This window comes from Stegodyphus dumicola, chromosome X2 (assembly GCF_044657685.1).
Source record: "Stegodyphus dumicola isolate Sdum_Otavi_A_Nest chromosome X2, ASM4465768v1".
Lineage (NCBI taxonomy): Eukaryota > Metazoa > Arthropoda > Arachnida > Araneae > Eresidae > Stegodyphus > Stegodyphus dumicola.
Genome location: NC_140781.1, coordinates 179,269,173 through 179,286,749, shown reverse-complemented (window position 1 = coordinate 179,286,749; position 17,577 = coordinate 179,269,173). Strand labels below are relative to the sequence as shown.

The 17,577-nt window shown below is 30.9% G+C and overlaps 1 protein-coding gene across 3 annotated transcripts in view; it reads left to right on the top strand.

The window, feature by feature from the left end:
• The window catches only part of LOC118188074 (inositol polyphosphate-4-phosphatase type I A), a 210,204-nt gene extending 195,533 nt beyond the window's left edge, over window positions 1-14,671 (top strand). For all 3 annotated transcript variants that reach the window (XM_085809794.1, XM_085809792.1, XM_085809793.1), the window contains exons 24-25: window positions 13,952-14,106; window positions 14,315-14,671. In XM_085809794.1, coding sequence (XP_085665920.1) covers window positions 13,952-14,106; window positions 14,315-14,447 — 288 coding nt within the window. In that variant the 3' untranslated portion in view covers window positions 14,448-14,671. The remainder of the gene's footprint in view (window positions 1-13,951; window positions 14,107-14,314) is intronic.
• Window positions 14,672-17,577: the final 2,906 nt, after the last annotated feature.

Here is a 17,577-nt window from a genome sequence, read left to right as displayed (position 1 = left end):
AAGTAACAAAATTGTTATTAGATTTATTAGGAAAATGCTCCCGTTATTTGACCAAAAATTTTCATAACAGTAATCTTAGCAAAACTACGCAGTGTTTTATTGCTTTATGAGGTTGAGAATTGTACACATATGTCAAAGATGAAACAGACACCATAACAGTTGCTTTTTTTCTCCTCCCAGTCAGTGAATGAATGAATGCTTCAATTGCTTTTCTTATCGAGAGGGGGGTGAGGTTGGGGTTGCTGGAATCTGCAGTTTCACCAATAATGCCAAAAGAAAAAAGATGATGTCTTCCTGCAGGTCATTGAATGATTGGCACGATTTAGCAAATTTTTTAATTAAAAGCTGGACGCAACGTAATCTATCATTTGAAATTTTTTTTCCCTTCCATTCTCTTTGTTCAATAGTATTCGTATTTCACAGCATAATTTTTACAATATTACTTCTCGAAATACTAGAACTATATTCTTCGGGGGACAAATACTCTTTCTGCTATATCCAGTATTCTCAAAGTAGGTTGACCACCTGTAGTATAGTAAAAATGAATTTTTACGGCTACTCGAATGTCATTTTATTCCAAAGCAAAGAAAGATTATTTAACCAAAGAGCCCCATGAACACAAAATCTACCAAAGTGGAGCTGGGATTTTCTTGCTGCAAGCCCATCAATTATTATTATTTTTTCCCCTGAATAAAGATTATGTAATAGTTGAGCTCTCTCAAATTTAACTTTCCAAATTGTATTTCGGCGAAACGTCGAGTATAAAAAGGGCTACTGATGTGGCCAATTCTGAGACTTCAGTGCCTTGTATGTTAGGCGCAGCTGCTTATTTTTATTTTGAAAATGGTGGAATTAACTGCCTCCCTCCTATAGATTTAATATCAGCTTGAAGCATCTTCTGTTGGTCAGTATAATTTTGAAAATGCTCTTTTTTCATCTTTTTTAATAACAAAATAAAATACGGTTGCTAAACTATCCCTTCACTGACAATATTTCCATAAGAAGTATACTACAAAATTATCAGTAATTTTTACTTTGGTATGCTGGTTGCCTGTTTAGTGAAACTAAAGCTAACCATAGTAGTCAAATGCCAACCATAAAGGTTGGCATTTGAAAAATGGATCATCTAATTAATCATAGGGAAAATAAATTTCAGCAGTGGGAAAAGTGAAATGATTTTATATAGAAGGTAATATAGTGTGATCAGTTGAGCAAAACAGAAGTGAAAAGTGGAAAAGGTATGATTTTAGAATTTTGAAAGTGTTGGGACGGGCTAGATTAGAAACTTAATGATATAAGTAAAGAAGAAAAAATGTTGTTAATTTGAAAGTATTCAAAGAAATCCACTTGACTAAATAGGAAACTTTATGAATAATTTTTGCAGATCTAAAATCAAAGTTAAGTGACCTATTGCAATTAGCTATCAAAATTTCTTTATTTCTACCTTTCAAACATAAGATTCATATTCTCTGATGAAAATTTCAGTACTTTTTCTAGTTTGGCCAACATAATGAAACTTTATTACCATAATATGGTAAATTACATAAGAATTAAAATTAAAGATTGGATCTTTAAGAATCAAACAAAGAATTTTAGTGATAGACGAAAAAACAAATATTGATTGAACTTTTGGAGAAAGAGATTTATTTAGTTCTTTTGTAACTGCTAGAAAGATTAAATAATTTTTTGATACATATCAATAAATTTTACTAAAATATTGTCGCATATTTTTGTCTAAATATATCCGTTGTCAGCTCAAAATGCTGTCTGCTAAACATATCAGTCAAACTAAATGTCAGCTATATGTTCAGTTAGCTAAATGTCTGTGTTGACTAAAGGAGAGGGGGAGGAGAAAGAAAATGTGAAAGACAAATTAATTTTTTTTTTTTTTTGTTGTTGTTGTTGTTGTTGTGGCTGCCATTACTTATTTGAAAGACATTTTTTTTTTCCAGGGAAAGTTTGATTTTGTTACTTTATACATAAAAAAAAGAAAAAAAACTGGACAAGTACTCTGTATTTAGTTTATGTTGTGCTAGGATGTATAAATTAATATTAGACAAGCATAACTAGTGTTTGTAAATCTAATATTCCCTAATTCATAACTGAAACATAAATACAATATAAAAATTGTGAGTTGACGTAGTGAAACCGGACATAGAGAACTAGTCCCCCTTTTTTGATGTATTGTGTATTATTATTATTTTTTTTAGTATTTTGTAGTAGATTAAACAGTAGAAATATTAGAATCCTTATATGCATATATAGAGTTAGATGTTATTTGAATATGACAAAGCACACAAGGGCTATCTGTCTAAGGGAATGGATGCTTTCATGGAGATTTTTCCCAATTAAAACTGCCTGTTGGTTTATATACCAGAGAAGGCATCACATTTTTGGACCGAAAGCATTACCTTCCTTACATATGTGTATAAGTTGGTGGGAAGTAAAAAGAAAGGAAAAAAAAAGAAGTTTCTTTTTTTCTGCCAACAGCCAAAAAACTTACATTGCAAGCCAAAACGAAATAACTTGCATTGTAAGAAATATTTAATAAAGCAAACAAATACATTTTGAGCTTTTTTTTTAATTATGATTTTCTTCATGTCATAAATGCTTCATTATTTCATATTTTCTTAATTCTATAATGCATGTCATCGTACTAGATTTAAACTGAAGATCTAAAATCTGGAAATTTCCAATATCTGGAATTACTGAAGTCCCGACGATTTTGGATCTTGGACTATGTACTGTATCTAATTTGCATATTGTGGATAGTAAATCCTAATTAATCACATCATAGGGATATTGGCATCCATCTTTGTAACCACAGTGAGTTTCGCCCAATGAAATTGAAGTATATGTCTCGAAAGTTCAAAATTTGTATCACATGCTTAATTTTTGGAAAACAATACTTTCATTAAACTTTATTGTTTCTACATTGAATGTTGGAAATGTTATTTTCTGCTGCTATTTATTTATAAGTTATTACCTTTATGCATTTCACACAAATATATTACATGTGGCATTTTATACTGTCTTGTGTTTTATGTTCTTGCAGTAAGTAGATCTTCAAATTTATTAGTAGAAAAGTGCTATAGATATTCATTTTTTAAGTTCATGCATTTTCTATTTGTAGCAGATGATTTTAAGGTTTCTAACTAGATAAGTGAATTCTTTGCAAGATTATATTTTATATATAAATCCGAATTTAATTACAGTGTATTAATATTATTGTTTGAATATTCCAATTCCTGTGAATAGATTTTGCTAACCATTTGAAGATTACATTAAGGCTTGTACAGATACATATTTTGTATATTAGACCGAGATTTTGCATCTAAATAAACCCGGAATTAGTTAAGTTTTTATTAAAATTTTAAAAGTCAGCTTTAATAACTTTTTAAAATGTTTCTCATAATAATTTGTTGCATACTAAATTAACCCCTTGACATACAAATAAAATATGCGTCTGAAGAATACCATTTAACTTGGACTCTCATGTGCAAGCTTAGACACAGAACGTTTTATTTTCTAATTTACATTGCTATATAATAATAATATATTGAGCAGCGTTCGCCGAAGAGAGGTCTTGACATCTCGGAGACATCAAAGTCTACAGTGACACATGAAATTAGTGACATCATTGTATGTCAAGGGGTTAATTTTGGTATTATTGTATAATATATATGCATAAAATAGTTTAATTTTATTGTAGAATTGGTCTCCTAATTTATTTTCTCAAATGTGTTTGATAACTTTACATTACATTAAGCATCAACAAGCAATCTAGAACATAAGTTCTTTAACTAGATTTTATTTTTAATTTTCTTTGTTGCATTTTTCTCGGCAATGAATCTGCGCTACATAATTATATGAATCAGCATTCAGGTTATTTTGGTCAATAGCAGTGTTATTCAGTGCTTCTATAAAATGTGACATTTGAGAATACTGAAAATTGAAACTTTTCACGAAGAGATCTCCACTGTTAGGAAGATAAGGGTGCTTTGCTCTAATCTAAATTAATCCAGTCATAATGAAGTTGATCTGTGAGTCATAACAATCTGATGAAGTTGATCTGTGAGTCATGAGAATTCATCTGTGAGTCATAACACAAATGAATAATACATAGTGCTTCCATAAAATAGAGAGCAGAGACTTTATCATTTACTAGCCTTCATCTGGCTTTTAAATGTAGCAGGAAAATGCCTAAAGGGAACACCAAACATTAAATTAAAAAATTGCACAGAATTTTACTCTGCAGATCAACTTTTCAATAAAAATGTATTACATAAAGAAATAACAATGAAATAAGCAGTATCCCTTAATACAAATATTAATTATCCTACTAAAAATAAATTAATGAACTTCACGTTTCCTTCTCTCAACAAATATCCAGTATCCAAGAGAAACATTAAATTTTAAATCCGCACAGAATTATTACCCTCACTTTTCTGAGTGGCAACAGTGGTATATCAGCAACAATCGCATGCAGCCATTGTTGCTGATACAGTCAAAAGTCTTTAATCCGGAAGGATCTATAATCCGGACCTCAAAGTCCTTATCTGTAATATTACTCATGTTTTAAGTCTTATAGTATAAGAAAGGGGAATTCAATTTGTTTTTGGAATCAAAATTAGCTTGAAAGAAATGAAACTTAGGGAGTATTTTAATGAGTTAGCTACAGTGTATTATATGCTTTTCATCAGAAAAATATTCTTACTGATATTTATTTTTCTGTCTAATTTGGATTGCAAGCATTTCACATTACTGCAGATTAGTATAAACATTTTTCCCGTGGATACTTATCACATTTCTGACACTTTCCTTTATATTTAAAATTCTTCCTGTCCTCAGAAATATCAGAGCCTCTTAAAATTTATCAGTCATAATATCCATGCTGTAATTTTTACAGTCCATATTATAGCAAGAAAAATAAAGTTTTTTTTTTTTTTTTTCTATTTCTTCTACAGTGGTATTTTCTGCCTTTCAATGTGATACTTTTATCTGTAATCATTCAAAAAAGATAATCCAGTCTTTGCAGTTATGTAAATATCATGTGTTTAATAAGATTTCCTGAAATTCTTTCAATCATTTCTTACTTGTCACTTCGAAAATTGGGGTAAACTCACCGCATGACTGCTACAGAATAATGTTATATCAATCTTTAATCCTTTCGTTCCTAACATTAGTTATAGCTGCCTTCCATAAAATAGAGAGCCTATCGTTTACTAGCCTTTATCGTTTACTAGCCTTCATCTGGCTTTTAAATGTAGCAGGAAAATGCCTAAAGGGAACACCAAACATTAAATTAAAAAATTGCACAGAATTTTACTCTGCAGATCAACTTTTCAATAAAAATGTATTACATAAAGAAATAACAATGAAATAAGCAGTATCCCTTAATACAAATATTAATTATTCTACTAAATAAATTAATGAACTTCCCGTTTCCTTCTCTCAACAAATGTCCAGTATCCAAGAGAAACATTAAATTTTAAAACCGCACAGAATTATTACCCTCACTTTTCCGAGTGGCAACAGTGATATATCAGCAACAATCGCATGCAGCCATTGTTGCTGATACAGTCAAAAGTCTTTAATCCGGACATCAATAATCCGGAAGGATCTATAATCCGGACTTCAAAGCTACAAACTTTCTGCACATGCGCATAATACGTTTACGCATGTGCGTTTAATGTATAACGCACAGTATAAGCTAAGTTAAAATTATCTAACTGTCTATTTTAGTTAATGTTGCAGATTGCGTTGTTCCTTAATCTTCTAATTGGATCTGGCTTATTATTTTTTGCAGACTGTTAGAGCAATTTTATAAAAGTAAACTTGAACTTTCGATTATGTCAAAAAGAATTTCCGATTCTGGAGCTACCAAAGGATCTACAAAGCGAAAGCATTTTTCGATGTCCATCAAACAAAAAGTGGAATTGCTGCAAAAAATGGATAAAGGCATATCCTTTGATTCTCTAACCATTCTGAAATCTGTTTATCAATTTCATGCTGCTCTGCGGGGGGGGGGGCGACACGGAGCACAATGAACTGGAAGTTGATCTGTCAACACTATTCTTATCTTCAGGGCAGATGCTTTTATTTTATTCCACTTATGATTCCTTACTAAATGTAGTATTTCATTCTCTGTCTTTGATATGATTTAAATCAAATTCCTCGTCATTATAAATATCACAAATACACATCAAATAGTTTTCTGGTTGCAATTTTCTAATTTCGACTATGCGTAATGTATGCTTTACGCATGAGCGCATTGAAAGAAATGTTTAATAAAGTAAACAAATAAATATTAAGCTTTTTTTTTGTAAATTCTGATACCTTGTAGATCATAATTGCTCTTTATTTCATAAATTACGGTTTCGTATTTTTAATTTTATAATTTCTGCATGCCATCTTACCAGATTTAAACTGATTATCTATAATCCGGAATCGTCGAAGTCCCGACGAGTCTGGATTAAAGACTTTTTACTGTATAATGAGAGAGAATTATCGATTTGATGCGTTTCATCAAGAAAACATAATATAAAAATTAAAAGACTCGAATTTTGAAAAATTGCTTCGAGGTGCACTGGCTCTTGTCTAGATGTACCTATGTACCAAATTTTGTAGGCCTAGTTCTATTAGCTTATATGCAGCATGAACGAAAGACACACACAGACAGATATATATAGATAGATATGTGGTCTTGCCAATGGTTAGTTATGAAAATTTTAACAAAGGGCTTGCACTTTATTTTATAAAAAAATAATCTGACAATTCCTGTAGAATACTTGCAGGAATTGTTGGCTACAGGTCTTCTAAAAAATTCCAAATTTAGGAGTTGGGGTAAAAATTCCTTATATGTATCAAACTACATGCTGCCTATCATGGTTCAGACAACTGATTTCTAATATTTCAACACCAAGAGCTTTACTAGTCTCATTTAATTCTTGCTGATTTTGGGAGATTAGGAATGAAAAGCATATATTTCCTGATGTGTTTAAAAATGGTTTATTTTTTTAATCGAATCTTCTAATGTTAATTGTAAATGATGAGCTATCTAAAGCAAATTACGAAGATAGAAAATTTTCATAGAAATTTGATTTTTTCCCTATCATTAAATTAGTTCCATCGCAACGAAAGGCATTTAAATGATTTTTCAAATGTTTTCAGAAAATCCTTTTGGATTTAAAGTATTGTGTACATGCCTGTATACAATTAGCAGTAGTGTGATGGTAAATTTGGCATGTCGAGAAGGTGGCATGATTACATTAGTAAAAGACTAAGTGGTTCAATTCAACTAATAATAACTGAAACTTAAGAATTAAAAATACAAACCAAGTTATAACCTGCACTCTCCACTGAGCATCAGCATTGTAACACTTTTATACCTCAGGTGCAATGGAATATTAAGTGTGCAGAAGCAAATGTACACTGCGCACAATAAAAGGGGGGACAGTTCTACATCTCTTGTTCTACTGCACCAATTGACAAAATTCAAATTGCGTTTTTCAGGTTTCGAAAGTGCGACTTAGGGCATATATTATATTTATATATAACATTGTTCTAACATAAGTATTTTGACACAAAATCTGACTTTTCTAAGACTCAAATTATTCTAAGACTCAAATTATGCCTAGTTATTAAATTTCGTAAAATTTGGTGCGAAATTTACGGAGAAACTCAAAAATTTCTCTTGGCGCAATATTTTTCAATTTGTGCCAAGAATAATTCACTTGGCGAACTTACATATGGCAACCAATTTTCCTTTCTCTTCCATTATGCCGGAGCGGAAAAAAGGCACCTCGTTCCTACCGTTTTACATCGTGCATGAGCGGAAAAAAGTCACATCGTTGCCACTTTCAAATAATTTTAGCTAAGTGTCTAAACCACATTTGATGTTTTATCACTTTCAACAAATATGCCAAATTTCAAAACACACTAATATATAAATTCATGTATAATCTTCAGAAATTTTGAATAAAAAACTGTAATTTTTTGCAGGTATGTTTAGAAACACGTCTACTTTAAGATGATGGTAAAAATTTTATAGATTATAATTCAAAAAAATTTTTTGAAAAATTTATAAAAATTATTTAAAAATACAAATTGTAAAAATTAGTCATAAAAATGGGTTAATTTTATTTGGAATGAACCTGAATTTCGAAATGTGAAAGGAATAATCAAATGTGTAATAAAAAAGCAGGGTTCGTATGGTCCTTAAAAGTCCTTAGATTTTTTGGAATCGATTTTTTGCCCTTAAAAGTCCTTAATTTTGTCCAAAATCAGCAGAAGGTCCTTAATTTTAATCATCTAAAATTTCTGTCTGTTTTTACGTCTGCCGTTTTGAGTGTGAATATTTTTTAAGAATATTTTTGGCGATTTGCTGACATATATGGTTATCTTTTGAAAGGGTTCATGGTTTATAATTTGTTTATATTTCTAATGTAAATGATGGGATACTTGCATTTCTAAGCAAGAAGTGAAACATAAGCATTTTGAAATTCATTTTTTCTTATGAAGAGCCTCGTGTGCTTTGCCATAATTAAATAATCCAATTCAATCCAATCTAATGAAGATCTCTTAAACAGCTTTTCACTTTTGGGGATGTGAATTCTTTTATTAAACGGTTCTAAATTTGGCGACTTATCAACCTTTTGGCGATTTTAAGATATATTTCTGTAGAAAAATTTTAATTCCAAGATTTGAGAATTTTCCAATGATTTTTTTAAAACATCGCAACATTGATAAATTTCATTAAAATAATGGTAATATATTGAAATTATATTTAAAAAATAACATTAAAACAAATTAATTTTATTTTTCGCTGTCATATTATAAAGTTTCATTTTGGGAACTTATTATACAATATTTTGAATTTGAAAATAAACAAGGCATAATACTATAAAGCACAATTTACAAAACAGCTCTTAGCAAAAGCAAAATTAGGTATGCAAATTAAAAATGTCTTCTTTTTAATTTTTTCATAGTAAGAGTTTTTCCCTTGTAATTGTCTCAGAATATTCAAAATTCTCAGTACATCAGTTTTCTCTATAAAATTAATTTTACACTTTTTCCCTCCTTTTTTTCTACAAAATATTTCTGACTTTTTGCTGTAACAGAATTGGTAGGGATAATTGCTTTTTACGATTTTAGACATTGCAGCTTGGAAAGTTTGGAAGGATTTGAAGGCAAGATTTATAGACACACAATTCTAGAAGATTCGAGAAATATGTGACAAAATGAAAAATGTGTCAACATGTAATGGTATCAACACATAATGGATGTATTTTACAGAAAGTTTGCGATGAATTTCTGACTTTTTGTAGAATGTCTGGAAGAATAATGAAAACATAATATTTGAATGTTTTACTTCTGATACTAGAACTTTTTTCTTAACATGTTTATCTTCCCTTTATTTTCTCTACTTTTCACTAGACACAAGCATGAGAAATATAAAAAATACTTCTAATCTTATCACATGGCCAGGCATTATAGAAAGGAATTTTTTTATTAATAAAGAAATTGAAAACTTACAATTTAAAAGATTCATCTAATATGTCTTAGTGCATTATACACAGAGCTGGCACTTGGCATTTTCCCACCTGATGCAATCTTTGTGGATCCTAAATTCTGCTTCCAGTGCCTGCTCTAAATTTTAAAAGTTTTGCCATTTCTAGATTTTGTTGTTCGGTGTGTCACTAAATTTTAAAAATTCTGCCACACCAGCTCTGTAAGCAACCTTTACCATATATATTTCATATTTCTTCTGAATGTTCATATTACTAAAGAAATAAAATTAGCCACTTTTTCTATACATTCTAAATGCATTTAGTGTTTTTTAGGATAACAGAAATCCTTAATTAAATCCAAAACCTCTAAAATGGAAAGGAAATGTGTTGAAGAAAGAAACTGAATACATAAAGAAAATTATTCTTCAAAGATATGTGCAGTTGCTATTATGTTAATTACCCAATCATTTATGATTTCAGCCTTTACTATAATTTCCCATTTCTGCTTCTTCATATGATAGAGTTACTGAGCCAGATTAAATTTAAATTAAATTGTATAATTTTTGAGTCCACATTTTTAGTTTGAATTTGACTGTTCTTGTTTAATTACATCACCGTGAGCTGTAATTGATTTTGTTAGCATCAGAACATACTTTTATAAAAGTTCTTTTTAAAAAGGAGGCTTATTTAAATCTTTGTCTGATATTGTAGTTACATTCAGCCGTAGCGATAATTTGCTTCACGTCTGTCGGGGGTTTTGGACTATTTAACTTTTACCAGATCAAATAAACCCTCATAGGTATATTGTGGAGAAATTGACAAATTAGGAGATAAAGCACACAGAAACTAGTGAGAACATTTGTTTGCATATTGAGACAAATTTCTAATTGTTAGAAAACATGCTTAAAGAGAAGGAAATCGATTATAAACTAGCCAGAATGTTTAAAAGGGCTGCAAATTAAAATGACAGATAAATATTTTGTTGAGTGTTGTTACAAAACATAAATGTTTTGTAGCTTTTAATGTGTCCTTATATCGTTTAAGAATCAATGTCATAAATTGCATGTATTTTAAACTGTGAAGTTTTTATTAGATTTTGATTTTAATAGGGCTTTTTTTTAACAAATATTGTTAAAAAATAAAATTTAATATGGCCATGTAAATCCATAATGTCTAAGATTATATAATTACCTAATTTAATTATTTATAACTAACTGCTTACCCTTAAAAATTATCCCTACATATATTAATGTGAGTTATTGCCCTTCATCAATACTCACTATGGTCACAAGATAAAACACAAAAATGTAGAAATTCAAGTAAAACTTATTCTTTGCATCTAGTGAGACTTGACACAAAACAACTTATCACCTCTGGTGCTTTAATGGCTTATTGGATATTAACTGAGTTACAACTCCTGGAACTCTACACTACTGAACACTAACTGCATCAAACAGAGCCTAACTTTCAACACTTGCCAACCGTGTCTACATCAGGCCTCTCAGGCAGTGGCGTAAATTAAGGGTATGCAAGGAATGCAGTCGCATAGTAGCCCGAAGGCTTAGGGGACCCATGAATGTCCTACTGAACTATATTTACATATTTAAACTTAAAACACGTATAAAAATCATGTATTCGAGTAGTTTAGGGTACCGAAAAATGTTCTTAAAAGAAAGGGGGGAAACTTTACCACACATATTTTCTACAAAACTTGCATGTTCAAATAGTTTTCTTTATGAAATTTATGATAACTATGTTTTATATTTAACAAATGTATCATTTGCATTATAAAAGTTCTTATTTATGACTTGTAAATTATTGCATAAGTCATGTTCGTAAGCTCAGTTGATCACAGAGCGCTATATATTAGTGTTATTTCTTTTTTGGTTTCAAATTAAAATGAGGGATAAATATTTTGTTGAGTGTTGTTACAAAACATAAATGTTTGCCAGCTTTTGATGTGTAATTATCCTAATATCGTTTAAGAATCAATGTCACAAATTACATGTATTTTAAACTTTGAAATTTTATTAGATTTTGAATTTAATAGGGATTTTTGATAAATATTGTTAAAAAATAAAATTTAATAGTGGCCATTTAAATCCATAATAACTAAGGTTATCTAACTACTTAATTTATTTATTTATAACTAATTGCTTTCCCTTAAAAATTATCTCTACATACTAAAGCGAGTTATTGCCTTTCATTAATACTCACTGTGGTCACAACACAAGATAAAACACAAAAATGTAAAAATTCAAGTAAAACTTATTCTTTGCATCTAGTTGAGACTTAATATAAAACAACTAATCACATCTGGTGCTTTAATGGCTTATTGGAGCCTTAAAGTATATTAAGTGGATTACAACTCCTGGAACTCTACACGAAGCTACGATACTAACTGCATCAAACGGAGCCTGACTAACTTTCAGCACTTGCCAACCATGCCTACATCAGGCCTTTCGGCTTTGTTCTAATTAGCAGGTCTGTCTCTAGACAAGCAGCAGCAGGACAACATTCAGTCTTTTGTTATGAATAATGCTGATTATGATCTTACTTTTCATTTTAACCTATGCCGTTTGACATAAAATCTACCTGCTATTTACTAAACCTCTGTCTAGACTGCCAATTATGTGACAAAATGAGACATTAAAAAAAAAAACATAAAGCTAACTGTTAGTAAAACGTAAATATCACTTATCTTCTTTCAAATATGTCCAACTATTATAAGTGTAAAATATTTAATGCTACATGATAAATTGCATAAAGTTAATTTTATTCTCAAACTTATTAATAATTATGTTAGTTAATTCATGTTTAGTAATAATGCATACTACTTAGGGATCTATTTTATTTTTAGGATGGTATTAGAAAAGTGAAATTCAGGCATAGATAATATTTTTAATTGAATTTATTCAGTTCCTATTCGTTCATAGGTCCTTAATTTTTTTCATTAATGGTCCTTAAAAGTACTTAATTTCCGTGTGCAGAAATTGTGTACGAACCCTGAAAAGAGAGAGATTAATAAATACATACCAAACTCAATTAACATTTAGTACCTAAAATTTTGAGAGCTTATTTTTCAAAACTACTTGTGCGATTTTTACAAACCTTGGTAGTTTGGCGTAATTTGAGTCCTAGAATGGAAATATGGAAAAGAATTGGTGTTATTTCGGAAAAAGTCCGATTTTGTGTCAAAATACCTATATTAAAACAATGCTATATATAAATGCATACTTATATTAGACAATGCTATTGTATAAATACGGTCACGGTTTCGAGACATGAAAATCGAAACTTCTTTTTTTTTTTTCGCAGTGTACATATAGTCACTCATTCCCATAGTAGTTTAAAAAAATAAGGGGATCACAAAGTAGAGACAAATTTAATAAAGGGTTTTGCATGAGCTCTTTGAAGCTCACGACTCAGTCTCATTACTACTATTGCACCCCAGCATAGTGTGGAAATTTGGGAAGCATTGGAATTACCTTCTAAGACCCTGTTTAAAGGCTGTGTAGACAACTGATGTGCAAATTCTACATTTATTTAGTTCCATAAAAATGGTACAAATGCTTATGACACCATAAGAAAAGAGAAGAAAAAAGGAATGCCAAGAGAGAGGGAGAGCGAAGTGCTCTTTCATCCTCCATGAACATGTTAGCTATAAAATGGCAAAAGATATTTCCATGATTTCAGTGATGTGCAGAGTCAAGTTTGTAGATGTTCCAGAACGCAAAAAGGAGCAAAAAATTGTGCAAGACCCAGCTTGGGTTTATGACTCTAATAAATGTCAGTTGACAAGACTGCTATGATAATCAGCGCAAAGTAACAAAAAAACGTAAAATATTTCATCCATGTAATTGGTATGTGCTTATGGAGTGCATCTTGTTTATATAAACTGAAGATAGTTAAGAACTATTGCAACAGAACAATTCCAGCTGAAATTACTAGATCAGATGTTAAGCAAATGTTAAAAATAACTGCAGCCCATTATTATGTTCCACCCATCAATAACTGTTCGACAATGAAAGCATTTCCTTCTGTTTTATTAAGCCATAGAAAAAAAATTATGAAGGTGGGTGTGTTGTCTCTAGATAGAATGATGAGAGATAAAAATTATGTTATCAGTGTGGTGTCGGTTATCTATGAAAATGTTATGTTATCAATGTGGTGACTTTGGTGTTGGTTTTTTTAAAATGCATTATAATAAATCACATTATTAAATTGCTTTATTTTATTCTTCCAAGAATTCTTGATGTTAATTATATAATATAGTGTATTGTGTTTTAATTGAAATAATTATTGTGTTTATAGAAATTAGTGTTACCTTTTTTTAAAAAAGAAAATTGCCTTGTTTTAAGCAATTTTAGTTGTAAAGAAAATTAGATTTAGACTGTATTTTCTTGCATTTATTTCAGAGTCATATATTTTTTCCCTAGATTTGTAAATATCTTGGTGGAGTGAGATTTACTAGCTGTAAAAGTGCAAAGGACAGGACATCTATGTCTGTAACTCTTGAACAAGCTATGGTTCTTTTGAAAGATTTTAACTTGGATGACAAGGAATTGAGCCGTGTATTAGAATGTATGAGAAGGTAGAATATAGTTTAATACACATAATTTCTGAAATTTTGCAGTATAAACTACCCGATAGCATTTTACATGAGCTATAAGACATCTTCAAAAGCATTTTACATAAGTAACATCTCCCAAATAATTCTTTTTCTTATAGACTTTTCTTTTTTAAATTTACTTGTATGTAATGCAAAACTTTTTTTTTTTTTTTTTTTTTTTTTACAACAGTGAAGGAACACGTCGTGAAAACACTATGAAGAATACAGGCATACGAAAATATGCTTTCACAAGTTTGCAACTTATGACGCTTCCCAAGCTTTATCGTCCACCCCCAGGAACATATGGGAATGTTCAATCTTGATGAAATGTTTTATTATGATTTTTTTAATTTTACTTAAAGTGTATAAAAATTGAATATATGAAAATGTTTTAGTTTTAATGTATATTTTACCTGAATTTTCTTGTACAAAATTCATTTGTGTTTTATAAAATTCTGTAAAGTGTAATGAAACTTATATTTCATGGAATTACAATACAACTGAACAAATATATGCTAACAATAAATATATGCATTTTTAAAAAAAAATATTGGTGTGATTTGGTGCGTCCGTGTCGAGAATAAATGGTCAGTCGAGCTGAGGATACGTCGGGATTGGAGCAGATGTTAAATCTTACTTCAGGTTCTTAAATGCATCCTCACATTCTTTTGTCCGCAAGAACTTTTGCTTGTTCTCTGTCAGCTTGTGAATGGTCTTGCGATGGAAGAAAAGTCCTTCACGAATCTCCTGTAGTAGGTGCAAAGCCCTAGGAAGCTTCTCAACTGATGGACATTTTCGGGACGTTTCCATTCTTTAACGGCTGACACCTTTTCAGGATCTGTGGACACACCTTCAGCAGAAATGACATGTCCTAGGTAAGTCAATTCCTGTCTGAATAATTTGCATTTAGCGGAACTCAACTTTAGATTGGCTTTTTTTAGTTTCTGAAGTACCTTTCTCAGATTTTCTAGATGTTCTTCAAAACTCTTTCCGACGATGATGATGTCATTCAAGTGTATCGGACAAGCTTCATAGGAAAGACCTTTCAAAACAGTCTCCATGAGGCGTTCGAATGTTGTCGGCCCATTACGCAGTCCAAATAACATCACCTTAAACTGCAAAATTCCATGTCCCGTAATAAATGCTGTCTTTTCTCGGTCATCAGGATGTATCTCTGCTTGCCAATATCCACTCTTTAGTTCAAGCGTTGAAAACCATTTGCTTCCTGAAAGAGTGTCCAAAATGTCGTCAATTCTAGGAAGAGGATATGGATATGGAGAAATGTGGTGGACACCCCATTGTGGACACCCCATTGCATTGACAATGTGGGTATTGTCCAGCCACACTAGATATCCAGATAAATTACACCCCACAGGACTTACAGGGGATCCTGTCAGGCGTTGCTTGCAATGCTTTGTATTTTACCATACCGCGGGCTGTGCCTGTCTTTTTTGGTAACTTCGTTCAACCGGTGAAAGTGAAGGCAACCGGCGAAAGTGAAGAACGAACCGGCGAAAGTGAAGAACGAACCGGCGAAAGTGAAGAACGAACTTCTAACTTAAACTTGAAAATCGAAGACCTAATCTATGAAAGTACAATGTTCGAAACGGAAATTTAAAGTTCACTCGAGTATAATGAATCTATAAGTAATACTAAATTCAAATTCAAAATAAAATTAAAAGGGTATGAAACTGGACATTTTAAATCTTCTCAAAATGTTAACTTTTCTAATTCGAATATTTATAACACATCATCTTCTATCAATTTGCCTAAATTACGCATTCTCACTCTAACTGGCGATTCTAGTTTATTTCAAAATTTTTTTATTGGTTTCTCGAGTGCAATTGACTCTAACGAGTCATTAAATAATGTTGACAAGTTCATATATCTAAAACCTTTTCTTTTGGGTGACGCTTACAAAACTGTTTTGGGATTCGTACTTAAGGAAGAAAATTATATTCCTGTTTGAATTTGTAAAAGGAGCGATCCGGTAAACAAGAACACCTGATTATGTATGAAGATTTCATGAATAAACTATTACAAATTGAACCAGTTAAGTTTTCATCAAATCTCTTCGCACTTAGAAAATTGTATGAAGAAAGTGAAATTAGTGTAAGAAATTTAAATTATATGGGAGTTATTTGCGAATACAATTTTATTAAAGCAATTACTTCAGGATTTAGTAATAGAATTTCATCGCAAGAAATATCCTAAAAATTCTATTTATATAAATCAGCTGATGAATTTTATCACACTTGAAACTGAATGTAGGCAAACTGCAAGAACTGTTTCTGAGCTTTCTTTAAAGACACGGGAACCTTCAAAAGGAAAGGATCACTCTCAGCCTCAAGCTAGATTTAAAATCAATATTCCAACGTCTGCTGCATTAAATGCGGTAGTGGAGAATACGTGCAACTTTTGTAATTCTAATTCTCATTCCGGATTAAAATGTAAAACATTCATCAATGAACAAAAGCGATGCAAACTAAAAAAAGAGGGATGTTGCTATAGAATTTTTGGTTAATAAACATTTAATTTCGCAGCGTAAAGTAAGAATAGAACCTTGTGAAATTTGTCAGCGTTTACAGCATAATTCATTATTCTGCTCCACAACAAGGAGCAAAAATGCATCGGAAATTAAGCCGTCAGAAAACGGCGAATTCATTCAAAGTTCTGATAAACAAGCTGTAATGTCTTCTATATTTAAATCACAAAACTGTATACAAAATTACACTGCTTTACATCAGACTGCTTGCGCACAAGTGGAAAATTATTCTGAAAGGTTAAGTGCATTGATGCTATTTGATTCGGGCTCGCAGAAATCATTTATTAGAAAAGAGTAAAAGCAAAACGAAGGTACAGCCCTTAAAGAAAGAAAGGCTTTTAGTCTTAACATTCGCGAAAAGTAACCCTTATGAGAAAGATTTTGAAGTCGTTAATTTCACTCTTAGAAGCAAATGTCCACCTTATTCTAGCATAAATATTCAAACTATAGTAACTGATGAAATCAGCAGGGTTCATACATATTCTAATATCAAACCTGACTTATTAAAAGATTTAATTCCAAACGTCTATGAAATTTCTGAATCATTATGAAATAACCGATCCGTCCAGGTAATGGTAGGTGCCGATTTTATGTATTCGACGCTAATCGGGGAAGTTAAAAAAATAAATAAAAACTTATATATTCAACAGACACTATTCGGTGATACAATCACGGGGTAGATTACGGAAAATCGTCTGTATGCTTCTACTTCTTGTTTGAAGATTGCATGTACTTCGGTAGAAAATGATTTGAAATGTTTATGAACTTCTGAATCATATTTACTTGAGCGTGAAAAGCAGAAAAATCTCGGGTAATATTACAGAATTCGAAACGCAGTTACGGTTTATAACTGGACGGTATGAGTCACCACTTTTATGGAAGTCTGAGACTTTACGAGAAAATTTGTC